General features: G+C 44.9%; 1 protein-coding gene across 1 annotated transcript in view; it reads left to right on the plus strand.

Annotated features, from left to right (window-relative positions):
* The first annotated feature begins 9356 nt into the window (after positions 1 to 9356).
* The window catches only part of ETNK2 (ethanolamine kinase 2), a 91251-nt gene continuing 74733 nt past the window's right edge, over positions 9357 to 25874 (plus strand). Inside the window, exon 1 of the mRNA XM_073667056.1 lies at positions 9357 to 9623. Coding sequence (XP_073523157.1) covers positions 9480 to 9623 — 144 coding nt within the window. The 5' untranslated portion in view covers positions 9357 to 9479. The remainder of the gene's footprint in view (positions 9624 to 25874) is intronic.

Below are 25874 nucleotides of genomic sequence, written 5' to 3' on the forward strand. Positions count from 1 at the left end.
TGTTCTCTTGCTTTTACGGTGGTTTCCACCGTCAACGGACCCCACAATGGTGTGTCTTCCTCTTGATAAGCTTGCACTGCTTGGATAGTGCTCTCAATTGCTTCCAGACTGACTTCCTCCGAGCATTCTTCCATGAAATCCTCAGGCTGTAGTGGCATTCTTGACCATTCATCAGCATCCACATTGCATTTTCCTGGCCTGTACTTGATGCTGAAATTGAAGTCAGCTAGTTCAGCGACCCATCTCTGACCCGTTGCATTCAGTTTGGCTGTAGTAAGGACATAGGTCAAAAGGTTGTTGTCAGTGTATACCTCAAACTCTTTGCTGTAGAAGAGATAATCTCTAAATCGTTCACAGATAGCCCATTTCAATGCCAGGAACTCCAATTTTCCAGAATGTAGATAGTAATTCTTCTTGGCGTCTGCCGACGCTCTAGAACCGTAACCGATGACTCTCAATTTTCTATCTTGATGCTGATACAGGGCAGCTCACAGTCCAACTTGAGAAGCGTCACAATGAAGAACAAATGGTAAGTTGAAATCAGGATATCCCAAGATGGGTGGTTTTACCAGGTAGTCTACTTCGTTCTTCCAATACCTCCTGGTGGTCTGCTGTCCAGAGAATGGGCTGTTGGGACGAAACGGCGTTGTTTCTTTTAAGCCCGGTCCTACCCACGTTCTTCTTTTTCTCCGTGTGTGTTGTTGACTCTGTCGTTCCCCCCAAGAGGAGGTATAGCGGGGCGGCAATCCAGGAGGAGTTCCGAACGTAAGTACGATAGTAGGAGAGGAATCCTAAGATCTGCCTCAACTCCCAGACAGTAGAGGGCCGCTTGTCTTTTAAGGCCAGTACCGGAACGATTTCTGCTGGGTCTATGGTATATCCTTCTCCGGACACAATTTTCCCTAGAAATCGGACTTGCCTTTTGAACAGTTTACACTTTTTTGGGATCAACTTAACTCTGTGTTGTTGTTACCGCTGTTATACGGTCCTCACGTATTCAACATGCTCCTGGAAGATTTTGCTGTGTACCACATTGTCATCCAAGTACTGCTGGCAGATATCGTCCCTCAAACCTTCCAAACAGGTCTCCATGCTCCTCTAAAATTCTGCTGGAACTGAACTGAGCCCAAACGGTATGCGGATCCACTCATATAACCCCCACGGTGTGAAGAATGCTGTCAACTGGACTCTTCAACAAACTCTTGATGGTATGCTCTACCCTGATCGAGGACAGAGAACCAGGTACTTCTTGATAGGCTATCCAGCATATCTTGAATCTTTGATATCGGGTACCGATCAGGTACTGACGTTTGGTTTAGTTCCCGGTAATCACAGCAGAGTCTCAACGTACCGTCCTTCTTCCTAACACAAACAATAGGAGAGGAATAAGACGACTTCGATTTTGGGACTCAACATCTGTTGATTAGATCTTGTAAATACTCTTTCACTTCACGGTGTAATGGTTTCGGCACAGACATGTAACTTCTGGTTACTGGGGTCGTGTCTTTCAAATTGGTTTTCAATTGCAACGACGGGATACAGGCTATATCAGAGTCATCTTTAGAGAATGCATGACACTCTTCTCTCAGCATCTGTTTTGCTACCGCTTGATCTTCAGCATACATGTGATCCAGGGATACTGGGGGATCCCAGGACCCTGAGGTGGGTCGTGCAATTTCCTCCCCTGATCAACTCCTGTTCCTTGGTGGGGAGACTTAATTCATGGTAGACCCCTGGGCGGGTCTCACACTGGCTGGATACACCATTTTAACTGTTTCAATGTGACCTAACACAGTCTTTGGATCCAGTCTAATTTCGTGTTTCGTAGTATTCATCACCGGTACTGTCACTCGAGCAAACCCACCAGTAGGAATTGTAAGCACAGTCTTACCTTGAACTAGGGCTTCCGGAAGTTCTGAGGAGTCTTTTGGCACGAACAGTCTTTTCTGGACTTTTCTTCCCGGTTCTACCCGGACTCCACACCTCACCCCCATCATTTGGTTTGCAGGGATGATGGTTGGGCACCAGCCTACCTTGACTTCTTTTAGGTCCATTGTATTCTGCGCTTTCTTTACTCTATGAATCACATTTTCCGCCACGGCTTTGGGTATGGCAAGTGATGTGGCAATTGCATCCACCACCAGCGTCCCTGACTTGTGTTTCGTGATGACCTCACTGATTACATTATAACCCAGGATAGAATCCTCTGCCACGTTCTAATCACTGGTCACGAGAAAAGGTACCAAAAGCTCAATGGTGTTGCTGTTTTTCGTGGCCCTCAGTTGGAAAATCACTTCCACCCAGCCTATGAAAGGGATTTCGGTCTAGCTGACAGCTTTGCCGTGGACTTCCACTGGTCCTAAGAGCTCTTTTAGCGACCGAAGGCAGGTATGTGGCAGGTAGCGCCTTCTCCATTCTTCATTTAAAAGGCTCGCTTGGGTTCCTGTGTCCCACAGTGCTTTTACCAGGAGTCCATTTAGCTGCCACTGTATAAAGCACCTTTCACCGATTAGGCTGATGAGGCTATCTTTACTGACCGAGGAATCCTCCTCCCAGGAGTAAATTGTTTGACCTCCGCACTGGGCATTAAGTAACTGATGCCCCTGGCTCTCTTGCAGCTGTTGTAGACGGGAACACACTTGGGGATAGTACTGACGCAGCCGTTTTACCTCATGTGCCGTTCTGGGGTTTAGTGAGATTTGGATTTGCTTCTGGGGCCTCCTCATGTGTCGCGGTTACCAGTCGCCCTGCACTGGCAACCTCCTGTCTTTTAACCCAAATTCCCGTGACCATTGGCATTCCTTGGCATAATGGTTTTCCTCACCACATCTTAGACAGTGGACACACACCGTACTCTGATTTGATGAACGGCACGTTTCACAAGCCAGGTATTTTCTGTTTTGGAACCCACTCCTGGGTCTGAGGGATACAGGTTCTGGCCTGGAACAAATCAACTTTTTCACCTCAATCAACTCGGCTTGCAGTTCTCCTATTACTTCCTCCCAGTCAGCGCTGGTGGTCCTCTCTTTTGTTGGTGATTTAAGGTTCCCTCTCGGAGGTGGAACTGGAGGGTCTCCATGATGATCTTCGGACTGGCCACCGGGGGTCTCCAACTTCAGCTGACTCATTTTGGTGATTTTAGAAGCAGAGCCTTTCTTTAACTTCTGTTTGCTCTCTGACTCCAAACTAGCTGCCTCATTTATTTTTTCAATTAGGACTTCGTCTGGAATGCCAGGATCTTCTAGGTACTGTTTCAGCTGTAACTTGATGTCTTGGCCGATGTTCCCAATGATCTCAAGAACTTCTTCTGGACTAGTCCAACATCAAACTTCTCCTCCGCTTCTACATCTCTGGATGCAAACAACAGTCTATTCTTCAGTTCAATTGCTCTGAACAAGAAACTTTGGGGTGATTCATTATTTTTCTGTGAGAGGTTAATGAGTCGGTGGAACAATTCTGAAGTACTCTCTTCTTTATCGTGCCCTTTTAAAATCATCTTCAGTTGTGGCAAGGTCAATTGACTTTTCATTTCTAGCATACTACGGAGGTTCAGTTCTGGGCTGATCGCTTTCACCACCCCCTCAATGATCTCATCTGGCTGGTAGCCTTTCTGTAATCCTGCACTGATCTGGTGCAACAAGTTCATATAAGACAGTTTCTCTTTCTGCTCACACTCTCCAATCTGTCCAGGGATCTTGAATTCTTTCCTTATGGTGATTTGTGGTATTAGAGAGGACTGTCTCCCTGATTTATCTAACCTGAGCAGGGTAAAGGTTCTGTCTGAGTCGGTCACCCGTTCAGAGGTTTTGGTCGATTCCTGCAGGGCTGTTGTTGTCAGGGCTTTGAATTGTTCTTTCAATTCCTGCAGTTCTATCTGAGGATGGAGATTCCCGCTTTTGGTAATTGGTGCCGCCCCTCCATCCCCCAACTTCAACCTGGTTAGAAACTGTGTTAGCTCCTGGAGGAATGTGCCCATGACATCTTCAGCTTCTTTCTCCCCCAGCTCATCCATTTTTGCATTAATGGCAGCTAACAGTTGCCTGCGGTTGTGTGCTTTAGAAATCTGTTCTTCTGACATCTTTATATGTTCTGCTACTGTTCTCAATTCTTCACAGGTTAACTGAAGAAGCAGCTCACTAATTCTGTCATTTGTATTTCCACATCCATTGCTGCTAGTGAGTTTTCTTTAGGGCTGGTTTCTTTAACTGGTGTAGCAGAGTTGAATTGAGGTGATGCGCTGCTGTGTTTTTCCAGACACTTTTCCTCTGCTCCTTCTACGAGCTAATTCCCGCTCAGGATTCCCCGTACGGGCCATCAATGTTACATGCATGCCGCTAGGTTCAGATAGGGCGAGACGGGTTTCATTAATTCTTTGGAATCCTGGGGGAACAGTTACTCAGGGCGACCATATGCTGCAGCTTCTATCAGGCACACGATAGATTCAGTTGCTGACCAGACACATCTGACAACAGTCTTTTTCAACAGTTTAACAGTGGAATTTAATCTAAAGCATGGCCAGTGCAATTCAGGGATATTACAGCAACAATCTTCATTTCAGTACAGTCTGAGTTTCATGAGCAACCGGCTCCAGTAACAATACAGTAGTTTCTTCACAAGGCACAGTATTACAGTCTCTTCAGTAGCACAATTCAGTATAGATTAGATCTCTTAGCAGCACACTTCTATGCATACACAACCACAGGCTTTTCCTTCACAAGGACACAATAGTACACAGCATTCTTTATCCTGCATGGAGATGGAGGGGGGGGTTTGATGAGGGACATGATCCCTGTGACACAATTCCTTCCAGTCCTTATCTTCCTGCCCGATAATACTCGGCACTGTTAGTTCAGGGAGTTTATCTGACCTGTGTTTAGTTTCTCTCCTGATCTGAATTCTGCTCAGTAGCGTTCTCTCAGATCCAGATAACACACCACCTTTCTCTTTGGCTTCAGCCAGACTACAATAACAAGTTCCCCACAATCCCCCTGGGGCTCTGCTAAAACACTCCCTGTCTCCTGTGACTGTGTTAACTCATTTAGTTGCTGGATGCCTCTGGAGCACACTTCCAGTTTCCTGTGCTTGTGTTATTTGTAACAGTTGCTGGATGCTTTTGAAGCAACAGCACTACTTCTGCATGTCACAATATTTACTGAGAAAATTGGTGACGTATCAATACTTCTTTCACCCACTGTATGTACATATTTATGTACTGTATAAACGGTATTTTATTCTAAAATCACTTTATCCTAAGCCATTTGGCAAGGCTCATTATTTGATAATGACTTTTTTGGGGTTGCTACATTCAGTAGGTAACATTAGAATTGAAGCCCTCTTGCTCTCTGATGAGGCAATGCTTTGCTTGACATCCTCTGTGTGGCTGTTTGGTAAGCAGGTGCACATGTCCAGCTCCTCATATTTTACAACTAGGAAAATAAATAGTGATATTGTAATACAGCAACAATAAACAGAGATAATGCTGCACAAAAACACTAAAGATGTTGTGGTAAAACTGGGTTCACTGGAAGCTTGCATACCTGTCACGGTTCCACCCTTCACTGTGTCTGGGACGCAGTTGCTGACAGCTCAGCCATCCAATCTTGTACAGGGGCGTGCTGGAGCTGTCAGTACTGTGATTGACAGCTCGACCATCCAATCTGGTACAGGGGCGTGCAATAGCTTTCAGTGTAGTGATAGACAGCTCAGTTGTCCAATCTGAGACTGGGAAGCACTGGATATCTTCAGGTGTTCATTATCCCAGGTGAATGCCAGGATAACTGAACTGTTTGTCCCAGATCTCTGCCAGACGTACATTCAGCTAGTGTGTGTGGTTTGTTCTCTGTGCCTTGCATTCTGTTTATTGATCTTCTGCTGCCTGACCTTGTTCTGTCCATCCGTCTGTTTAACCCCTTCTGCTCTCATCTGCTGTCCTCCTGGAATTCTGACCAACTGTGCGTAACCTCACTACGCCTGTGCCTCTTCCCTCTGTTTATGATGTACCCTCCTGGCATTGACTTCGGACTCCCTGACTATCCCGTCTCACGGCCTGGCTGTGAAAAGTGACTCAGCGTCACATACCGCATGTGCACACACTGCTATAATGGTGGAAAGGCTTTGTTCTCTTGTGGGTAGTAGTCATAGTATATTGCCAGACATTATTCCAGAGGAAAGGTGTGTAGCTATCGCGAAAAAGTATGGTTTGTTTGTTCACCAACGGGTTTGTGAATAAACAAGACATTACCTAGGATGACAATGTAAAGATGAAGTAAGGTGTGCGCAATAACCACTTCATTGCTTAACAACAACACTGGTTAAATGGGTACATTCTGCTACCACTATCATTTTTGAGGGCTTCTTTTTTGACACTACTGTGTATAGCAAAGACTCAGAATTTTGTGTAAACTGGCACTGGCACTATAAATGAGAATGCATCATTAGAAAGCTAAAATCATGTATTTCTGAACATGTTGCCGACATAATCAAGGGCAAGCTTCCTTCTGGTGCAGCCAAGCATTTTGTTCAAGTACATCAGAGTGGTTTTGATTTTTTTTGTTTCTTTGGAATTGAAAGAGCTAATAGGTGGAAAAAGCTGTTAAAGCAAACCTGTCAGCGGGATTTTGCTAAGTAAACTACAGGCACTGTCATGTTGGGGCTGCTGCACTGATTAACATGATACCTGAGGTGAAGAAATCCATCTTGCGGCTCTTGTGTAATCAGTGCTTGCAGTTTTGAGTTAATGATATGCCCGTGCTCTGGGGTGGGACTGTAGGCAAGGTCTTTCCTTGGTGGTCTAGGCCAGATCAGCAAGATAAGATCTGCCCACAGGCCCACCCCTATCTGTCTCTGGCTGTCTGTATGATGAGGAACATACTTTTGCCTCAGGGCGGACCTCTGGGCAGGTCTTATTTTGCTGATCTGGCCTAGAGCACCAAGGAAAGATCCTGCCTACAGGCCCGCCCAGAAGTACATTTATGTTCCTCACCACGTTAGCCTTTCAATGAACCCTTATTGAAAAAAGGAGTTTGTAAGGATTACATTGATGCCTATTGTGCTAGAAAAAATGCCCTTCCTTATATAGGGCATGTCCCTAACGGACAACATTTCAATCATAAACAGTACATATGCATAGCTCCTAACCGTGCTCGGATCCAGTGGGTCAGTCCCACATTTGGTGAGCTGTACAGGGAGGTCAGGAGTACAGTGGTGTGAAAAAGTGTTTGCCCCTTTCCTGATTTCTTATTCTTTTGAAAGTTTGTCACACTTAAATGTTTCACATCACAAAACAAATTTTAATATTAGACAAAGATAACACAAGTAATCACAAAATACAGTTTTTAAATGAAGGTCTTTATTATTAAGGGAAAAAGAAATCCAAACCTACAGGGCTCTGTGTGAAAAAGTGATTGCTCTCTAAACCTAATAACTGGTTGGGCTGCCCGTAGCAGAAACAACTGCAATCAAGCGTTTGCGATAATTGGCAATGAGTCTTTTACAACGCTCTGGAGCAATTTTGGCCCACCCATCTATGCAAAATTGTTGTAATTCAGCCATATTGGAGGGTTTCCGAGCATAAACCACATTTTTAAGGCCATGTCACAGCATCTCAATCAGATTAAGGTCAGAACTTTGACTAGGCCACTCCAAAGTCTTAACTTCAACTGTATTTGTGTTCCCAGGACAGGCTCAGGCTCAGTTGCAGAGGAGCAGGACTCACAGGCAACTGGGATGCTTGTGAAGGACACCATACTGTGTGTGATGGCCACTGGGGGCATCCTTCTGTGTAACAGGACTGTTTGGGAATGCACTTCGGGGGCATCATACTGTGTGTGGATAGTAGTGGGGGCATCATACAATAAGGAGAGAATGTATGTTAGGGGCATCATACCGTATGTGGGGGTCTGTGGTGAAATGTATTGTGTGTAGGAAACTGAGGACATTATATTGTATTACTGTGTGTCATAATGTGTGGGGGTGGCTGTGAGGCATCTTTATGTGTGTGGAGCGCTGCGGGGGTATCATACTGTGTAGGGGAATCTACTGTGAGGGAATCATCATGTGTTTGGGGATTGTGGGGGCATCATGCTGTGAGTGGAGGGCTCAGTATTGTGGTATTATCTAGTCATAGTATAGTGGTATGATCCAGGCACAGTATTGTACTATTAGTCAGACATTATAAGGGCATTGTCCAGTCACTGTATGGTAGTATTATTCACAGTATTTTGGTATTTATTACAGTATAGGGGTGTTATGCAGTCAGGTATGGTGGCATTATCCAGTCACGATATTCTAATCTTAATAATTTACAGTATAGGGGTATGGGTGGCATTATCCAGTCTCAGTAGTGTGATATTAATCATTTACAGCATAGCGGTATGGTGGTGGTGTTCAGTCACAGTATGGTGGTGTTGTTCAGTCACAGTATGGTGGTAATACTACAGGTAGGTGGTAATTATGGTGGTAATAGTGAAGGCACAATGTACACATTGAAGAAACTGAACAAGCGCTGCAACCCTCTCAAATAGCTGATCTGTGAAAGTGGCAATAATTGGTTCCCCACCAAATTAATTTTGATGGTTTATCCTACAGATTGGCCAACAATTTTCTAATCATGGAAAATACCTTTAATGGGAACATATTCAGACTTATTGCCTAGCACCGCGTGAACTGTAAATGCATCCCTGAATTGATGGAGTCTATGTTACCTACCATTACTAAAGTGGGTCTAATCATTGCAAACCACTCCCCTTTTTACATAAATTATGCCCTAAAAAAGCCACCTCCATTTTTGTGCAAACCATTTCTCAGGATACACCCTGTAAGGAGCTGTCACCTCTGTACAGTGAACCAAGCAAAGCTAAGGCCACCTCTGCGACTGCGATTAGCACTCTGGCGGGACCTTATATGGCCCTATTATTTGTGCGTGGCATTATTTTTTGGATTGCATGTGTACTGTATAGCGACATTGGTGATGTGTACAATACGGCGGCATTATCTACATACACTGTATGTAACATTACACTTCCACATCCTTTGATGAAATACAATCCTGCAGCAAGTCATAGTGCAGCAGGTACAGAGGGTACTGTTGTGCTCACTAAATTTTGCAATCTTGGCCCCAGACCTTGATGTTTTATGATGGCAGCTGTGGTGGTGCAGGGTATGACCAGGAGGGGATGCTCACTATAGTGCCCCTATCTTTGTCTCTGCACTCGTATAGACCAGCTATGTAATGCCCACTAGGTCGCTAAGCTGTGCCCTCAGTGCTGCTCTGGCTGACAGGAGACCATCTTGGTCCTGGACCTTGCAGTCAGTGCACTGCACATAGCAGCCAGCAGGGGGAGCCCGGTGCTATCTGCTTCCTGCACTCTCCTCCCTCACACAGGGAAGGGTGACACTGGGTGGCAAGTGCCGGCCCACTCCCCCCTCCAGTGGGTATTTCCCACCTGCGGAGGGGGCCCAGGTCTCAGAGCGAGCAGGGGATGGGTGAGCAGCAGTGTCACAGTGACAGCTCCACAGTGCGCGCTCTCAGCATTGCTGTGGACGAACAGAACGTCATTCCTGGCGCCCTGAGCCTTATCCAGGAGCTGAGACCTGACTGGGAACCTCAACATGTGCAGACTAAGGTAATGGCCTTCCGCACGCCTCTCGTGTTGTAGTGATGTGCCAGGACTACTACTCTCAGCACAGCAGGTCTGTCCTGTACTCTCCGGACACCGCGGCAGGGCTGTAATAACAGGGAGCTGTCACTTCCAGCATGGCCCCTCTCCCCTCCCATGTGTCTGCTCCAGCACCGCCCCCGTGTATCCCTACACCTGCCCTGAGTGCGAGCGGGATTGCGGTCACGTGACGGCGTGTCCCTCAGCCCGTGACGACACAGCGCTCTACAGTCCGGGAGCGGACGGAGGGGCTGCGGCGAGCTGGGAGGGTCGCACCTCTGTGTCCCTAAGGGGGTTGTCCATTGTGGGGGACTGTGTTTATATATTTTTTTAACTCTTGGGCTAAAAAATAATTTTGCATTAAAAACTTTGCAATGCTTAGCTTTTACCTGCACACTTAAGGCAGCACTCCGATTAATATTTTATAGAGCGATGTTTTTTTTTCCTCCTAAACTTGTGTAAGGCTATGTTCACACTAGGTGTTTTTTTTTCAGCGGTTTTTTTTTTCTGTAGAGGAAAAGCAGGTTTTGCTTGTTTTTTCTTGCTGTTTTTGTCATGCTACATTTGTCTCTTGTGCATGCTGATAAAGTTTAGTGCAAAAAAATCTGATTCCTCAACCTGACACCTGCGTTTTTTGCAGCGTTTTTTCACCACCCATTACTTTCAATGGGTGAAAAAACGCTGAAAGAAGTGACATGCTCTATTGTGCAAAAAGCCATGCAGAGTACAAAATACTGAGGACAAACAACCAAGCTGTGTGCATGAGTGCAGAAATCTCAGACTTTGCTGGTACTGTAAAATTCAACTGAAAATTTGCATTAAAAAAAAAAAAAAAGCACAAAAAAACATTATTTTTTTGCTGGCCATCCGGATGTCACAGCGCTTCGGACACAGCATATTTTTGCTGCGTCCAAAATGCTGAGTTTTACTGAGCGCAGGTAAATCCGCATGGCTTCATTGAACCATGTGGATTTACCGCATTCAATACAGTCTAATGGTCAAATTTCTGTTACGGAGGCTAGCGACATGCTGCGGTCCTGAAAGATGTACCGCATGTCAGTTTCTATGGGTGATCTGCAGGTACCCAGATACGCGTAGTGGACATGGGATTTCTAGAAGTCCATCCACTATGCTGTAACATTTCGTGATTGTGGGCACATACCCTAAAAAAGCCACCTGGTGTGCAGTGTCAGTGTATTAATACACTCACCAATCACCGTTTTCTCATGTATCCAGCGCCTCTCTGCTCCTCAGTCGTGTGACTACCATTCAGACTCTCCAGATCACACTGCTCTCTATGTGTGAGCTGGAAGTCACTTTTACATCACAGGTCTATGGATTCTTGTCCTGACGCTCCATAGAATTACATTGTGAAAGCCACTTCTGAGCTACCCAATGTGATCCAGAGGAGTCTGAATTGTCACTCAACTCAGAAGAGGAGCTAAATGGCGCTGGATACTGGAGAAGATGGCGATTGATGAATGTATTAACATACTGACACTGCGCTACTCTAATGTGTACACAGGCTTAGGAGAAAAAAAAGTTGAGTGCTGTTAACTTTGATGTGGTCTGTGGTTATAAATCAGTTGATAGGAGCTCAAAAAATGATTCCCGTCAAACTATCACAACATGCTGACTGACAGATTCTCCGTTAACTCATTCTGCAGCCAGCTATAGAAGCCAAACTGTGCAAACTTTAAATGAAACCCAGTTGCAAAATTTATTTTTAACCTAAAATAAGTAACACAAGAAAGTTATCACCATAGGTGGATGTTCAGGAAAGCCGTTGTTTTTCTTTACACCTTTCATTCTATGATAAAAATAACCAGGCAATATGATTCTCCAGACCAATACGATTTCAGCAATCTCCCCCCCACCCTTCCTCAATTGAAAGCTCTGGCTTCATAGGCCCAGAGAAGGGTGGAGAAAGAGGGAAACCAACAGGTGGGAAGGTATATATAAATGATTGGCCCCGCCATGGAGCACTGAGCGCCTGGACTTGGTTTGGACAGTCATTCTGTGCTGACAGACTCCCTTTAAGTTTAGAGGCTGACAACCTGTGTGAAGCAGGTTCAGATCCTGAGCCTGTTCCATACACCTTACACATGATGTTAGGAGTTAAATAGATGCTAGATATTTTCTAGTAGAGGCCTCCTTGCGATCAGCAGTTATCAGAATCCACTTCTGTGCATTACACGCTTGTATGGATGGAATACTGTCTATAGATTGGATATCGAATATTGATTGTACGGATTTTCTTCATGTAGGGGTATGTTCACATTAAAGGGATTTTCCGCTTTGGATCATTTCTTTTTGTTAGCAGGACCTCTTGACAACAGACTGATCAGAGTGTCCACCCTACTTTAGTGTTTGTTCTCTCTGGAGTATCTTTACCATGGAAAACTCTAGAGTAATGATCATTTAATGGGCTTAAATAGATGGCCACAACAAACCAAGCGCTGTGTACACCAGCAAAGTAACCACACGTGAGATTTTTTAAAATTAATAATTATTTATTACACATTATTTATTATACACAAGTGGGTAAAAACACTTCGAGTAACCGTTGTTTTAATTTTTATTTTCTAAATCAATAGTACTCATGAAAATAAGAAACTTTGTAATATATCTTATCAGAAACATCTGCTTCTCTCTCTGCCAAAATTGATCAGTCATTATCAAAATTCTTCAGAGGTAAAATCTGTATTCAGTGACGACAGACTTTCCCATTACTGAGATAGGAGATGGCGGCTGCTACGGATACAATTCTATGTAGATGGAAGGTGGGAGGCGCCAGAGGCAGCGCTCCACCCCCTCGCCCTTCCCTCCCGTTGTAGGGATGTGGACTCTCTCACCGGACAGCAGCTCGGTCGTGACTAGTTTACACTATCTACATAGAATCTCATCAGTTGTAACTGCCATCTCTTATCTCAGTAATGGGAAAGTTTATCTACGCTAAATATAGATTGTTCACCTCTTAGGGGCTCTTTTTTACCTAATTGCATGTATTTGGGGTTAATAATCATTTTTGCAAACAGGTCTCCTGATAAATTTTGCAGCGTTTATCATTTACAGGCTCTCTTATTTCTTTGCACATTCAACTTTGATGTGGTCTGTGGTCATAAATCAACTGAAAAGAGCTCCGAAAAGGACAGATAAGGGTTAAAACCTCGCCACCAGACCAGATGAAGAGAGCTGACTGACAGATTCTCAGTTCACTCATTCGGCAGCCAGCAGTGGAAGGCAAACGGTGTGAAAGTTTTAATGAAACCCAATTCCAAAAAAATCTTTTTAGCCCCAATTACATTCATTTAAGTGAAAAAAACTTGTCCCAGGAGGTTTACAACCCCTTTTACTTTTTTTAAGCATTTTTTGTTAATGTTGATCTTCTGTGGGATCAGACCACACAGGCTAATGTTGTTTGCCCACACACATCAATGAGCCTCAGGCACCCATGACCCTGTCACCGTTCGGCTCTGCAGTCTTTAGAGCAATTGTTTCTCTATAATGAACAAAAAACGCATTCTTTAGGTCAATAGCCGGGACAATACTGTTATAACTGTACCACTTGTGCACAAAGACCACAGCTAAAATTCGCAGAGGCATACTGTTCATTTGTATGGGATGTGAACTGATGCCAAAGTGCATGAGTTCTCATTAGTCCCTGCATGACCAATAGATGGCATATAAAAAAAACTTCAATTTGTTTTCCTTTTAGATCTACTGTAGAAGAATATATAAGTGAATATATGAGCCAACCTTTTCTGTAGAACATTCTTGCTTGCATTTTGATTCATCTGCAGAAAATTATCATAGGAATAAAACACCTAGAACATGCTTTAATATTAAATCACACATGTTGTAAAATCAACTAAATAACGTACTTTTAAAGGGAACCTGTCATCCATGTTAAACTAGAGGTATGGGCTGTATGTCATACTGATTTACTGAGGGTTCAGTCACCACGGGGTACTGCACCTGAGAATGAGGTGTGGTATCTCCTTTCCAAGGTAAGGATGGAGCACCACACAGGACCCCAACCACACACTCAACACTACACCGCTCCAGTTCTGAAGGGGGCCTAAAAGCACCATATTGCCTCCCCGGTCCTGAATGGAGGAGTTGGGGGGAACCAAAGTGGATGGGAACCAAGTAGTGAGTGAGGGTGGAGGAAGCACTTTACTTTAGCACTTAATAGAATCATATATAACTGGAGGCCATTTTAATAACCGGACGGCAGGTCAGCACAAGGCTGCAGCCGCCTCAGGGTCCACGGTTCCCGGTCTCAGGCCTCGAGACGGGGGATTGGGGCAGAGTTATAACCGGCTCTGTCCCCGGTCAGAGTCCAACCAAGAAGGCCCAGGAGGGGAGCAGAGGAGTTAGGCTCCACAGGCGAAAGGATCTCAGGGGGTGCGGACGGAGCGGAGTCGCCACCTGCATACCTTATTCTGGCCCTGCCAGAGAGACCCTGCCGCAAGAGGGGGTACCAGTCCCCGATTATCTGAGTTTGCACTTCACGTCTCTGTCGGAAAAGTCCGGAGGCTTATGTGGATCCCAGGTGGATATGGACAGAGCGGAGTCGCCACCTGTATTGCCTAATCTGAGTTCATCCAGAGGGCCCCGGCCTTACGCCAAGTTCTCACCACTAGTAACCAAGAAGGGCACCCAGTCGGTCCGGGAGCTACACGCTACCCATCAAGGACATCGCAGTACCCGTATGGGACACATGGGGGACACAAGGCAGGAGAAGTTCACCAGGAGAGGAACACTTTAGAGTGGGGGTCCTGTCAAGCGCTCCTGAACTACCTGGAGTGTGCTGAACCCCACCCTGGCGGCCGCAGCTCGCCGTGTGACAGCAGAGAGAAGCTCTGAGTTGAGAAAGCACCACCGTGAGTAAAAGACTTGGATGACTTCAAATACTGCCTCTGTCTGTTCTTTTCTCCGCGGCACTGCACCCGCCAACTCTCTATCCTGCTGCCCTTAGGTCCCGCTCCACCTGTGGGGAGCCGCACCAACTAAGCTGCCTAATCATCGGCCTCAGAGGACTGTAGCAGCACTGGTGATCCTCTCCAGACACCACGGGTGGCGTCACGAACATTCCCCTTTCCCATACACCTTTCCCCCATTATTCCTTGCTTTTAAGAGTGACCCTAGGGTACGGCCCCGGGAGCCGGCCACCGCGGCATCCCCCAAAATTAACAGCAAGGTTCGGGCGCCAAGTCGTCCCCATCATCCCCTGGGCGCGTCATCTCCATCTAAATTTTGGGCTGCCGCCGAGTTAGCTGTGGGCGACGCTCTTGCTGGTCCGGTCTCGAACTATCTGCAGGCTTAAAGAAGAACCTTTATTTGCTCACTAAAGGGTTATTCCCAATACTGGAATTATCTCTTATTTATAGGTGATAACTTTCTGATCGGTGGGAGTCCGATCACTGAACCCACACTGATCCCAAGAACGGAGTTCTGAATTTCGTTCTTTTTTAGGACTGAGGGAATAGTAGAGCTCCTGGCTTTTGATGGCAGTCCCATAGAGAATGAATTGAATGGTCCATCCCTTTTATGGGGATCATTAGGGGTTCAGTGGTAAAACTCTAAGGGTATGTGCATATGGTTTGGAGCCGCCTGCAACCCCGACTCTGCGGAATAGCCGTGTGGCTCCATTTATTTTTTCACATGCGGATTTTCCTCATTGATGCAAGTCTATGGGGAAAGTCCACATGTGGACCCGCAAGAGAAATTGTCATGCTGCGGGTCTGAAAGACGCGCCACATGTCAGTTTCCGCGGTTGAGCCGCAGGTGCCCAGATACTCCTAGTGGGCATGGGATTTCAAGAAATGCCATCCACTATGCTGTAACATCTGGACGTTGCGGTCTTGAAGCTGCATAAACACGAAGCGACTCCTGATCATGGACACATACCCTTACAAATCAAATGATCTTATGCATAAATTATATCACTGTTAAAGGGTTGACCACTACTTTTTTATTGTTGGCCGTAGACTAGGCCATCAATATCTGATTAATGACAGTGTGACACCCCTCACCCTGATCAACTGTTACCCAGCAGCTCCGTCATTTCTATAGTAGCCATTGACGGGTACTGTAGATCGAAACCTATTCAAATAAATAGAGCATCAATCTGCAGTACCTGACCGCGACCACTATATTTTTGACAGGGCTGCTGTGTTCCGACAGCATCCAAGAACTTCCGTCTGCCGCTGGTAACGGCTGATTGGTGGGGGTTCTGGGTGTTGCATCCCAGTGATCTGAGTTTGATTGTCTACCTTAAGGATAGGTCATCTGTAACATTCCCTTTTCTCTATGTGCTTGTGCAGAAGACCATATTTTTGGACTGAATAGGATTCGACAAAACATCAGATAAAACTCAGACCAATGTTATTCTATGGGGCTGTGCATATGTTCATTTTTTTTCTTCCGACAGTCTGTCCTGGGAAAACAATTGCAGCATGCACGATTGCATCTGATATTTGGATCGCACTAGGCCATGCAAGTCAATGAGTATGTGGAAACCATCGGACTGCACTCAGATGACATCTGAGTGCAGTCCGATTTTCATGGATTGACAAAATGGAGATGGATAAATTTGTTTTTTATCTTCTCAGAGAGAATCGGATCACAGTATGATCACACTCTGATCAGCATAATCGTCCCAATTCTCTCGGATGAGAGAAAATACCGTCATGTGACTCTAGCCTATAATTGTCATGGCTTGATTTGGGAATTCAATCCAGTGACCTGTTTCTTCATGGTCGGTTCTTCTGTCTGAGCTATTGCTCTTTTCCTTCCCTGTGCAAATGCTGATTGGTTCCTACTGTCTTTTTTCTCCCTTCTTCGTTTGCTCCTTGTTTTTCATTTTACCATTTTGGTTTGCCCTATCACGTTCTGTATGGGGCTTTATATATTATCCCATAACATACAGATAATGCAGCCTGCATGGGGTAATTAATACTAATCACAATTTGCCATTGGCAACAAAAACCCCAACTAAAGACCCTAAATTTTACTTTTAGTAATATTATTTAAAGGAATATAGAATTAAAATTTGCAACAGTCAGTATTCTCCTGGAACATTATCTACTAGCCATTTATTGGATTCATTTATCCCTTCAACGTTCGCATACAATCTTTATCATTTATATATGTATTCAAATTGAGGCTATAATCCCCTGATGACACCAGATCTTTGGTGAAACATGTTGGGGAGGCTTAGGACTATGTTTTAATTGCAATCGTCAGCTATGAAAAATAATAATGATAGGATAGTATAGGTAGCAGCCGCACCGTGACTATCCATTTGAATAGATATATAAATGATGATGATTGTATAGGGGACATTGAAGGGATCAATGAATGGCTAGTAGCTGATGTCCCAGGAGAATAGTGACTATTGCGAATTTTAATTCTATATTCCTTTAAATAATATTACTAAAAGTAAGATTTTAGGGTCTTTAGTTGGGGTTTTTGTCACCAATGGCAAATTGTGATTATTATATATTATCCCTTCACTACACTTCCTTGCTGGCTATACTTCGAGGTGGATTTTTTCTAAGGAGTTCCAGCCCCATAGTGAAGGAACTTTCCCTGCTAGATTTACGCCACTTATATTCTTGCTGTTTGCCTATCTTCCCAGTACCTTTTACCTCTGTTAGGTTTCGGGGAGGTTATACTATTTTCATTTATTTTTTTGGTTCTCTTTACAATTCCCTCTTCTTTTATGAACATGCTTTAAGTTTCTCACTCCGGACCTTTGTGTCCACCTGCACACCTTCCTCTCCCCTTGTTGGCAGTGTGTTGCAGCCTCCACTCTGGTTCCTCAGGAGGCACAAGAAACCCCTTGACGGCCTTTTAGGGAGTCAGGTCCGAGGTGGTGTTTTCATTTGTTTTGCTAGGGATTGACAAGTCTGTACAAGGACCAGTTGAGTGTAGGTGAAGCTTCTCTCTATAGTAAGTCTTCTTTATTCCCTTTACCCGTGGGTGAGTGTGGTACATGCATAACAATAAGTCAATGATTCAATTTCACTCATTGAAGAAGTGGCAGTGTCATTAAAGAATTAAGTTAACGTAGTTGTGCTCCAGACCTGTTGTTATTACTATAACGAAACACTTAATTACTACACTATTTACAAGGCACCATTTATATATCTGAGCTAGGATCATTGTGAAAAAAAATATAATTCCTCCTAAATAGGTACCAAAAATAATGGAAAATTCTAACACATTAAAACTATGCAAAGGTCCTGTTGGATTAATTCAAGTGATTAATCATTCTAAATTAACCTTTTTAATTATGTATATAGATGAATTAATAAAAATTAGCAGTTTTTTATATCATACTTTTTGGTGGTCTATGAATCCACCACATTGGTAACCGAAGGCATGTTACTTTGTTAGAGTGTATGTGCTCATCTCTGCTGGAGGTCATCCTGACGGAGAAAGTGTATATGGATGTCACCCACCTCCCTTTTTTAGCCAAAGTGACCAGATTCTCCAAAGGTTCTAGATTGACATGTCTCCATCTATTTGTCAACCTTCGTGAGCATTAGGCTGCAGCAAAATAGTTAGTATGAATTTGGCCTTAAAAATACAAGCTATTGTCATATCAACAATATATACGGTATCCTGGCCAATCTTGGGTATACAATGGCTAGTTAGGAGATAACTAAAAATAAATTTCAGGTTGTATCAACATGTGCCAATTTCACGTGGGAAAAAGCCCCAAAGCATTTTCTGGCAGTTTACAGAAAAGGATTCCAGTAGTGCAGAATGGTTACATTTTACCTCCTTAGCATTATCTCCTTGTTATGGTACAAGGTCATTTACAGATGTCAGTAATAAACTTCTCTTACTTTTCAGGTGTGGAAAGTTTTCATATAGCATAAAGTAACATAGCCTTTTTATATTGCCCTGTTTTTTTTTAAATTGAAAAGACAATAATGCCAATAGTAAGCAGTCTGACTTGAGAAAGTGAACTTGTAAGTTAGGGTTTACCGCACAAGATCTACAATAAAAATTTGATTTATGAGGATTTTATTATTGGGGCAGTGGGATCCCCAGTAATTAAGATGTGCTGGAAAAAAGTTACGCCAGAAGTAATGCTAGATTTACAGTAAAATAAATGAAATAGAATCTGTCATGGAGATGAAAGGGGGCATGAATATACTCTCTGCATTTGTACTTAAATGCACTAAAAATCTAGCCTGATATGTGTAAAATATGAGCGCACCTTTACAATGGTTCCCTCATTTTTATATAGTGTCACTAGCTCAAAGCATTAGACGCCATCCTCAGATCAGGAACTGCATTTATTATTACACCCTGCATCATTAACTACTGCATCTGTTATAGTTTGTTGCTTCACACAGACTATTTTTAAAGAAAATTTGTCACCATTATTATTCAGCCCCATCGAAGAGCGGCATAAAGTAAGGTCAGTGATGGGATAGGGCCATGGGCTCTAAAGTTTCAATGTTTTGTTCACTAAGCCACTTAGTTATCACTTTCGCATTGTGACATGGTCTCCATCATGCTGGAAAAAAGCATTCTACATCACCAGGTTGCTCCTGGATTATTGGGAGGAGTTGCTCTTGGAGATATTTAGATCCCATTCTTTATTCATGGTAGTGTTCTTAGGCAAAATTGTGCTTGAGCCCACTCCTTTGGATGAAAAGCAACCCCACCCATGAATGGTCTCAGGATGCTTTACTGTTGGCATGACATGGAATTCATAGTAATGCTCACCTTTTTTATTTCCAGACAATCCTTCTTCCTGATGACCCAAACAGTCTGTAGGGTTCTTCATTAGACAAAATGACTTTATCCCAGTCCTCTACAGACCAATTCCTCTAATTCCTGCAGAATGTCAGTCTGTACTTGATGGGTGTTTTTGGAGAGTAGTGGCTTTTTTGCTTCCCTTCTTGACACCAGGCCAATCTGAAAAAGCCTTCGCCTCACTGTACGTGCATATGTGCTAACACCTTCTTGCTGACATTTCTAAGCAAGCTCTGCAATGGTGATCAGCTGATCCCATAGCTGAATCCCCTTTAGGAGACAGTCCTAGCACTTGCTGGGCTTTCTTGGGTTCCTCCAAGGCTTTTTAGACAGAATTTGAACCTGTGTTTTTGAGGTTCCTGATGAGCCCATAAATGGTTGATTTAGGGGCAATCTTACAAGCAGCAGTTTTTGTCTGTAAAGCCAGTTTGATGCAAAGCAATGACTATTGCACAAGATACCATTGGATGGGCAAATAGACTTTAGAGAAGAACCAATGTGTTAGAGCCTGCAGCAGGTTTCCAAGTACATTGGCTACCTGTCATTGCTATATGTTCACATCGGGATAAATTGAATGCAGTCTGTAACCCTCAAAACTCAAATTAAACTATTTATACATTGATACAGGGGACTTAAACCCTATAAAAATCATTTTTAGTGATCATTTTACTTATTGAAATTCATATAAAATCCGTTTTATGAGACATGTAAATGAGGTGTCCTTGGTGCACCCTTGGCATTGCCAAAGGTCCAGTGCACCATTTCTCCCCCTCAATTACAATTTTCACACCTCAGTTTGTTGATTGAAAGCTCTCGCATTGGAGCACTGCCTAAATTGACTCCATAGCCCTGCACACACTGTCACTGCAGGATCCAAGAACACACAAGGTGCTAGTGTGTGCAGGTGCATTCTCATCCCTCTGTCCTGTCTGCAGCAGCCACATGCTGCACACAGGATCACAGTGAGCAGACGATGCTAACAGGAGAGGGAAATGCTAGTGCAGGCACACCGTGTCAGATCGTGCTCTCGTACCTCTCGATGGTATCGGTCTCCTGCTACAGTGTGATCATGTGTGCAGCGAGCGACAGCTGCTGACGAGAGGAGGATGTGAACGCACCTGCACACGCTGACGCTGTGTGTGCTCTCAGCTCCTGTTAGTGTGTCCAGGGGTGTGGAGGATTCCAATTGAGGGGGGCGGAATGGTGCACTGAGCTCTTGGGCACGTCAGGGGTGCACCACTGATCCCACATTTACATATCAGATAAAATGTTTTTTTTTGTTTGTTTGTAAAAGGAAATAAGTAAAATCTATGCTACAAGTATAAGGCTAAGTCCCCTATATGAATGCATAAATGGTTTAATGTGAGTTTGGGAGGGGGGGGGGGGCTATCTTTAACAACCTTCATATACAGTTGAAACCAGAAGTTTACATACACTATATAAAAAGACACATATGCATGTTTTTCTCAATATCTGACATGAAATCAGAAAAAAACTTTCCCATTTTAGGTCAATTAGGATTACCATAATTTTTAATATTTGCCACAAGACAGAATAATGAAAGAGAATGTTTTAAGGCATTTTTATTACTTACTGCAAAGTCAAAAGTTTACATACATTTCAGTAGTACTTGGTACCATTGCCCTTAAACTGAATGACTTGGGTCAAACGTTTGGGATATCCTTCCACAAGCTTCTCACAATAGTAACAGAATTTGCAAAAGGCTCTTGATATCTGAATATTGTGGAAAGGTAACAAACAGGCCTTGGTCTGACATATATTTTAATATTAATAGCAATCTGTTATGTGTACAGTTTGCTCCGTGCAGGGACGGACACTATCTCATATATATATATATATATATATATATATATATATATATATATATATATATATATATATATATATATATATATATATATATATATATATATATATATAGAGAGATATATATATCTCCAAAAAATGAAGGGAACACTCGAATAACACATCCTAGATCTGAATGAATGGAATATTATCATTGAATACTTTGTTCTGTACAAGGTTGAACGTCGGACAACAAAATCACACAAAAATCATCAATGGAAATCAAATTTATTAACCAATGGAGGCCTGGATTTGGAGTCACCCCCAAAATTAAAGTGGAAAAACACACTACAGGCTGATCCAACTTTGATGTAATGTCCTTAAAACAAGTCAAAATGAGGCTCAGTATTGTGTGTGGCCTCCACGTGCCTGTATGACCTCCCTACAACGCCTGGGCATGCTCCTGATGAGGTTGCGGATGGTCTCCTGTGGGATCTCCTCCCAGACCTGAACTAAAGCATGAGCCAACTCCTGCACAGTCTGTGGTGCAAAGTAACATTGGTGGATGGAGCGAGACATGATATCCCAGATGTGCTCAATTGGATTCAGGACTGGGGAACGGGCGGGCCAGTCCATAGCTTCAATGCCTTCATCTTGCAGAAACTGCTGACACACTCCAGCCACATGAGGTCTGGCATTGTCCTGCATTAGGAGGAACCAAGGGCCAACCTCACCAGCATATGGTCTCACAAGGGGTCTGAGGATCTCATCTCCGTACCTAATGGCAGTCAGGCTACCTCTGGCGAGCACATGGAGGGCTGTGCGGCCCTCCAAGGAAATGCCACCCCACACCATTACTGACCCACTGCCAAACTGGTAATGCTGAAGGATGTTGCAGGCAGCAGATCGCTGTCCACAGCGTCTCCAGACTCTGTCATGTCTGTCACATGTGCTCAGTGTGGACCGGCTTTCATCTGTGAAGAGCACAGGGCGCCAGTGGCAACTTTCCCAATCCTGGTGTTCTGTGGCAAATGCCAAGCGTCCTACAAGTTGTTGGGCTGTGAGCACAACCCCCATCTGTGGACGTCGGGCCCTCATACCACCCTCATGGAGTCGGTTTCTAACCGTTTGTGCAGACACATGCACATTTGTGGCCTGCTGGAGGTCATTTGCAGGGCTCTGGCAGTTCTCCTCCTTGCACAAAGGCGGAGGTAGCGGTCCTGCTGCTGGGTTGTTGCCCTCCTACTGCCCCCTCCACGTCTCCTGGTGTACTGGCCTGTCTCTTGGTAGCGCCACTGGACACTACGCTGACAGATACAGCTAACCTTCTTGCAACAGCTCGCATTGATGTGCTCTCCTGAATGAGCTGCACTACCTGTGCAACTTCTGTGGGTTATAGAGTCCGTCTCATGCTACCACGAGTGTGAAAACACAACAAACATTCAAAAGTGACCAAAACATCAGCCAGAAAGCATTGGTACTGAGATGTGGTCTGTGGTCCCCACCTGCAGAACCACTCCTTTATTGAGAGTGTCTTGATAATTGCCAATAATGTCCATCTATTGTCTATTCCATTTGCACAACGGCATGTTAAATTGATTGCCAATCAGTGTTGCTTCCTAAATGGACAGTTTGATTTCATAGAAGTTTGATTTACTTGGAGTGATATTCTGTTGTTTAAGTGTTTCCTTTATTTTTTTGAGCAGTGTGTGTGTATGTATATATATATATATATCTCACATAGTCTCCTTTATTGTATATTGCCGCCCCTTATTACACAGTGCTCTCTCTTGTACAGCGCCATCCCTTATATATCAGATAATATAACGCCCTGTTTTTTATTATATACCGTCCTCTCTGGTTAGATAAATAATGCTAAGTGTAACATCCCTGGCGGCGTTCTGGCATGGCTTACCATCTCCCACCATGCAAGACCGCCAACTTGCCTATCAATCCAGGCTGTGCACTATACTCCTTTACTTGCTGTGTGCATGTCTCTTGTCTGCTGGCTAGGGCGGCGGCGCTGGCACTTCCTGATTCTTAAAGTTACAGCATGCGCAGTCCTCATGTGTCCCCAGCCTATTGCTGTGAGTCACTGGATACTTAAACCTCCTCCACCCAATAGGAGGTGCCTGAGCAACACTTTCTTTCAGTGTGTTCTGTGCAACTGAGTTGCCAGGTCCTGTCCTGTATCTTGTCTGTTTCTGCCACCCTGTGGGCTGAGTACCCAGGCTCGTTCCTGTCTGAACTGTGTCCTAGCCCGTTACCTGTTTTGTCTCTATGTCCGTTCCTTCCCTTTTCCTCCTGTGTCTGAACCAGTACCTAACTCCAACTCGTTGTCTCTGTACTTCTGTTTGTGAGTTTTGTGTCCACTCGCTACTTCATTGCAAGTACCTTGTGTGTATCTGGTTCTGCTTGTCCCGTTTCCCTGCCTCCGTTTCTACCTCCTGTGCTCTAGCTATCGTCCTGTGTTTCCCAGTCTGTTCCATGTGATCAGAGCCCTGTCCTGTCTGCCTGCGGCTCTGCTCCGCTTGCCCTCCGCACCTGCAGCTTTCCTCTGCTCTGCTTGCCCTCCGCATCTGCAGCTTTGCTCTGACCTGCTCTGCTTGTCCTCCGCACCTGCAGCTTTGCTCTACTCTGCTCTGCTCTGCTAGTCCTCCGCACCTGCGTTTCCGCTTTGCTCTGCTCCGCTTGCAGTCCGCACCTGCAGCTTTGCTGTGCTCTGCCCTGCTCTACTTGTCCTCCACACCTGCGGTTCTGGTCTGCTCTTCTCCGCTTGTCCTCCGCACCTGTGGTCCTGCACTGCTCCGCTTTCCTCCGCACCTGCGGTTCTGCTCTGCTCCGCTTTCCTCCGCACCTGTGGTTCTGCTCTGCTCCGCTTGTCCTCTGCACCTGCGGTTCTGCTCTGCTCTGCTCCGCTTGTCCTCCGCACCTGCGGTTCTGCTCTGCTCCGCTTGTCCTCTGCACCTGCGGCTCTGTTCCTGTATCCCAGTCTGTACTGGTCCCTATCCAGCCTGTTTTCCTACCTGCCAGTACCAGCCCGTCTGTATACCAGCCGTACCCGCCTGTCTGCATACCAGCCGTGCCTGCCAGTACCCACCTGTCTGCATACCTGCCAAACCTGCCCGTTCCTGCATTCCCCGGTGTGGGTCAACAGCTGTGACCGGGGTCTGACCTGGAGTAGCACCTGGGCCGCCTCCCACGTCCCTCCTCGGACTACGATGTCGATTAAGCCGCCGTGCGTTCGTGGTCTGATCTGGCGAGGCCCCTAGTCACGCCTCTCCAGGCACTCCTCAGTTCGTGGCCTAGTGGGACCATGCTCACGCCAGTCAGTCCGGGTGCAAGCTTAACACTAAGATGGCTGATGGAGCATGGGAAAGCTTTTTTCTGATGGAGGAGCTGATGGACTGATGATCAGAACAGGACATTCTCTGACCCTCACGGATCTCCTTCTCAGATCCCTGATTTTCACAGATGTAGAGTTTTTTGGGTCCATTCACACGAGTCTGTGTGCCGTCCAATAAAAAAATCTGCCAGCTCACGGACATTTCACACATATGTGAGAATGCTGCCTAAGGGACTTTACATATAACATTATGACTCCAAGTCACACTGTGCAGATACAGAATAATATTTACATCCAGGCACTTACCGCTGACGTCTCATCTGATTAGAGTAGATTTCTGCTGCTTGTTCTCCATCTGGTCAAACCTTGATGTCGACATCTCCCAGCCACAACTCCTCTTGTCACGATGATCAACGCAGCCCTAAAAATAACAAGGTCCCATATATTGTATACATACATACATACATACATACATGTGTCTCCCCCGCACTGTGCCCCTGAATACAGATATGTATCCCACCATTAATATACTATTAATATATCCACCATTGTCATCTTCCCCCACCTCCATCATTGTTCTCACCCACGACCCCTCATTGTCCTGGACCTCTCCCCAGTGTATTATTTAAAAAAAAAACAACTTACCCATATGCTCATTCCCCCGCAGCATCGTCATTGCCTGCCTGCATCTTTCCCTCTGACACAGGCCAGAGCTGCATGATGACGTCATCAAGCTGCGTGCGTCTGTGTCAGGAAGAAAGCGCCGGGCAGGAAGCAGAGAATGGATCCCTTCGCTCTGCTGCCATTTTCCTCCTGTCTGTAGCGGAGCTGCAGGGATTGCTCCCTGCCTGCCGCGCACGATGAAGGCAATCTGGCCATGGAGCCTCGGGCTCTGAGAAGCAGGCCAGATTACCCTCATTATTAGCCGCCCTGCAAGGGCCCCCTTCCACTTCTGGGCCCCATTGCAGCTGCATCGGCGATATCTCCGCCCCTGGCTCTGTACTTTAATGTATATCCATAATCCTGCACAACTTGAGACAAAAACAGCAGTGGACGTGTATAGTGAACATTGACTTCTGGTGGTTAACTGGAATTGACTGGATTAATTGAAAACTTAGGTCAGAGCCATCATGTTAGGGATTTGCTTTTAGTTTTTAGCATTGTAAATAGGGTATTAAAAGTGCCTGTTGTACCTACAATAAGAGTTTGTCACTAAGAGCAGTTACAATTTTATATGTATTTTTAGATTATTTTCTCCTTCTTGATCTTGAATTACCGTA

Source organism: Phyllobates terribilis, unplaced genomic scaffold (assembly GCF_046119375.1).
Source record: "Phyllobates terribilis strain yellow unplaced genomic scaffold, ASM4611937v1 Scaffold_2__4_contigs__length_985480577, whole genome shotgun sequence".
Taxonomy (NCBI): Eukaryota; Metazoa; Chordata; class Amphibia; order Anura; family Dendrobatidae; genus Phyllobates; species Phyllobates terribilis.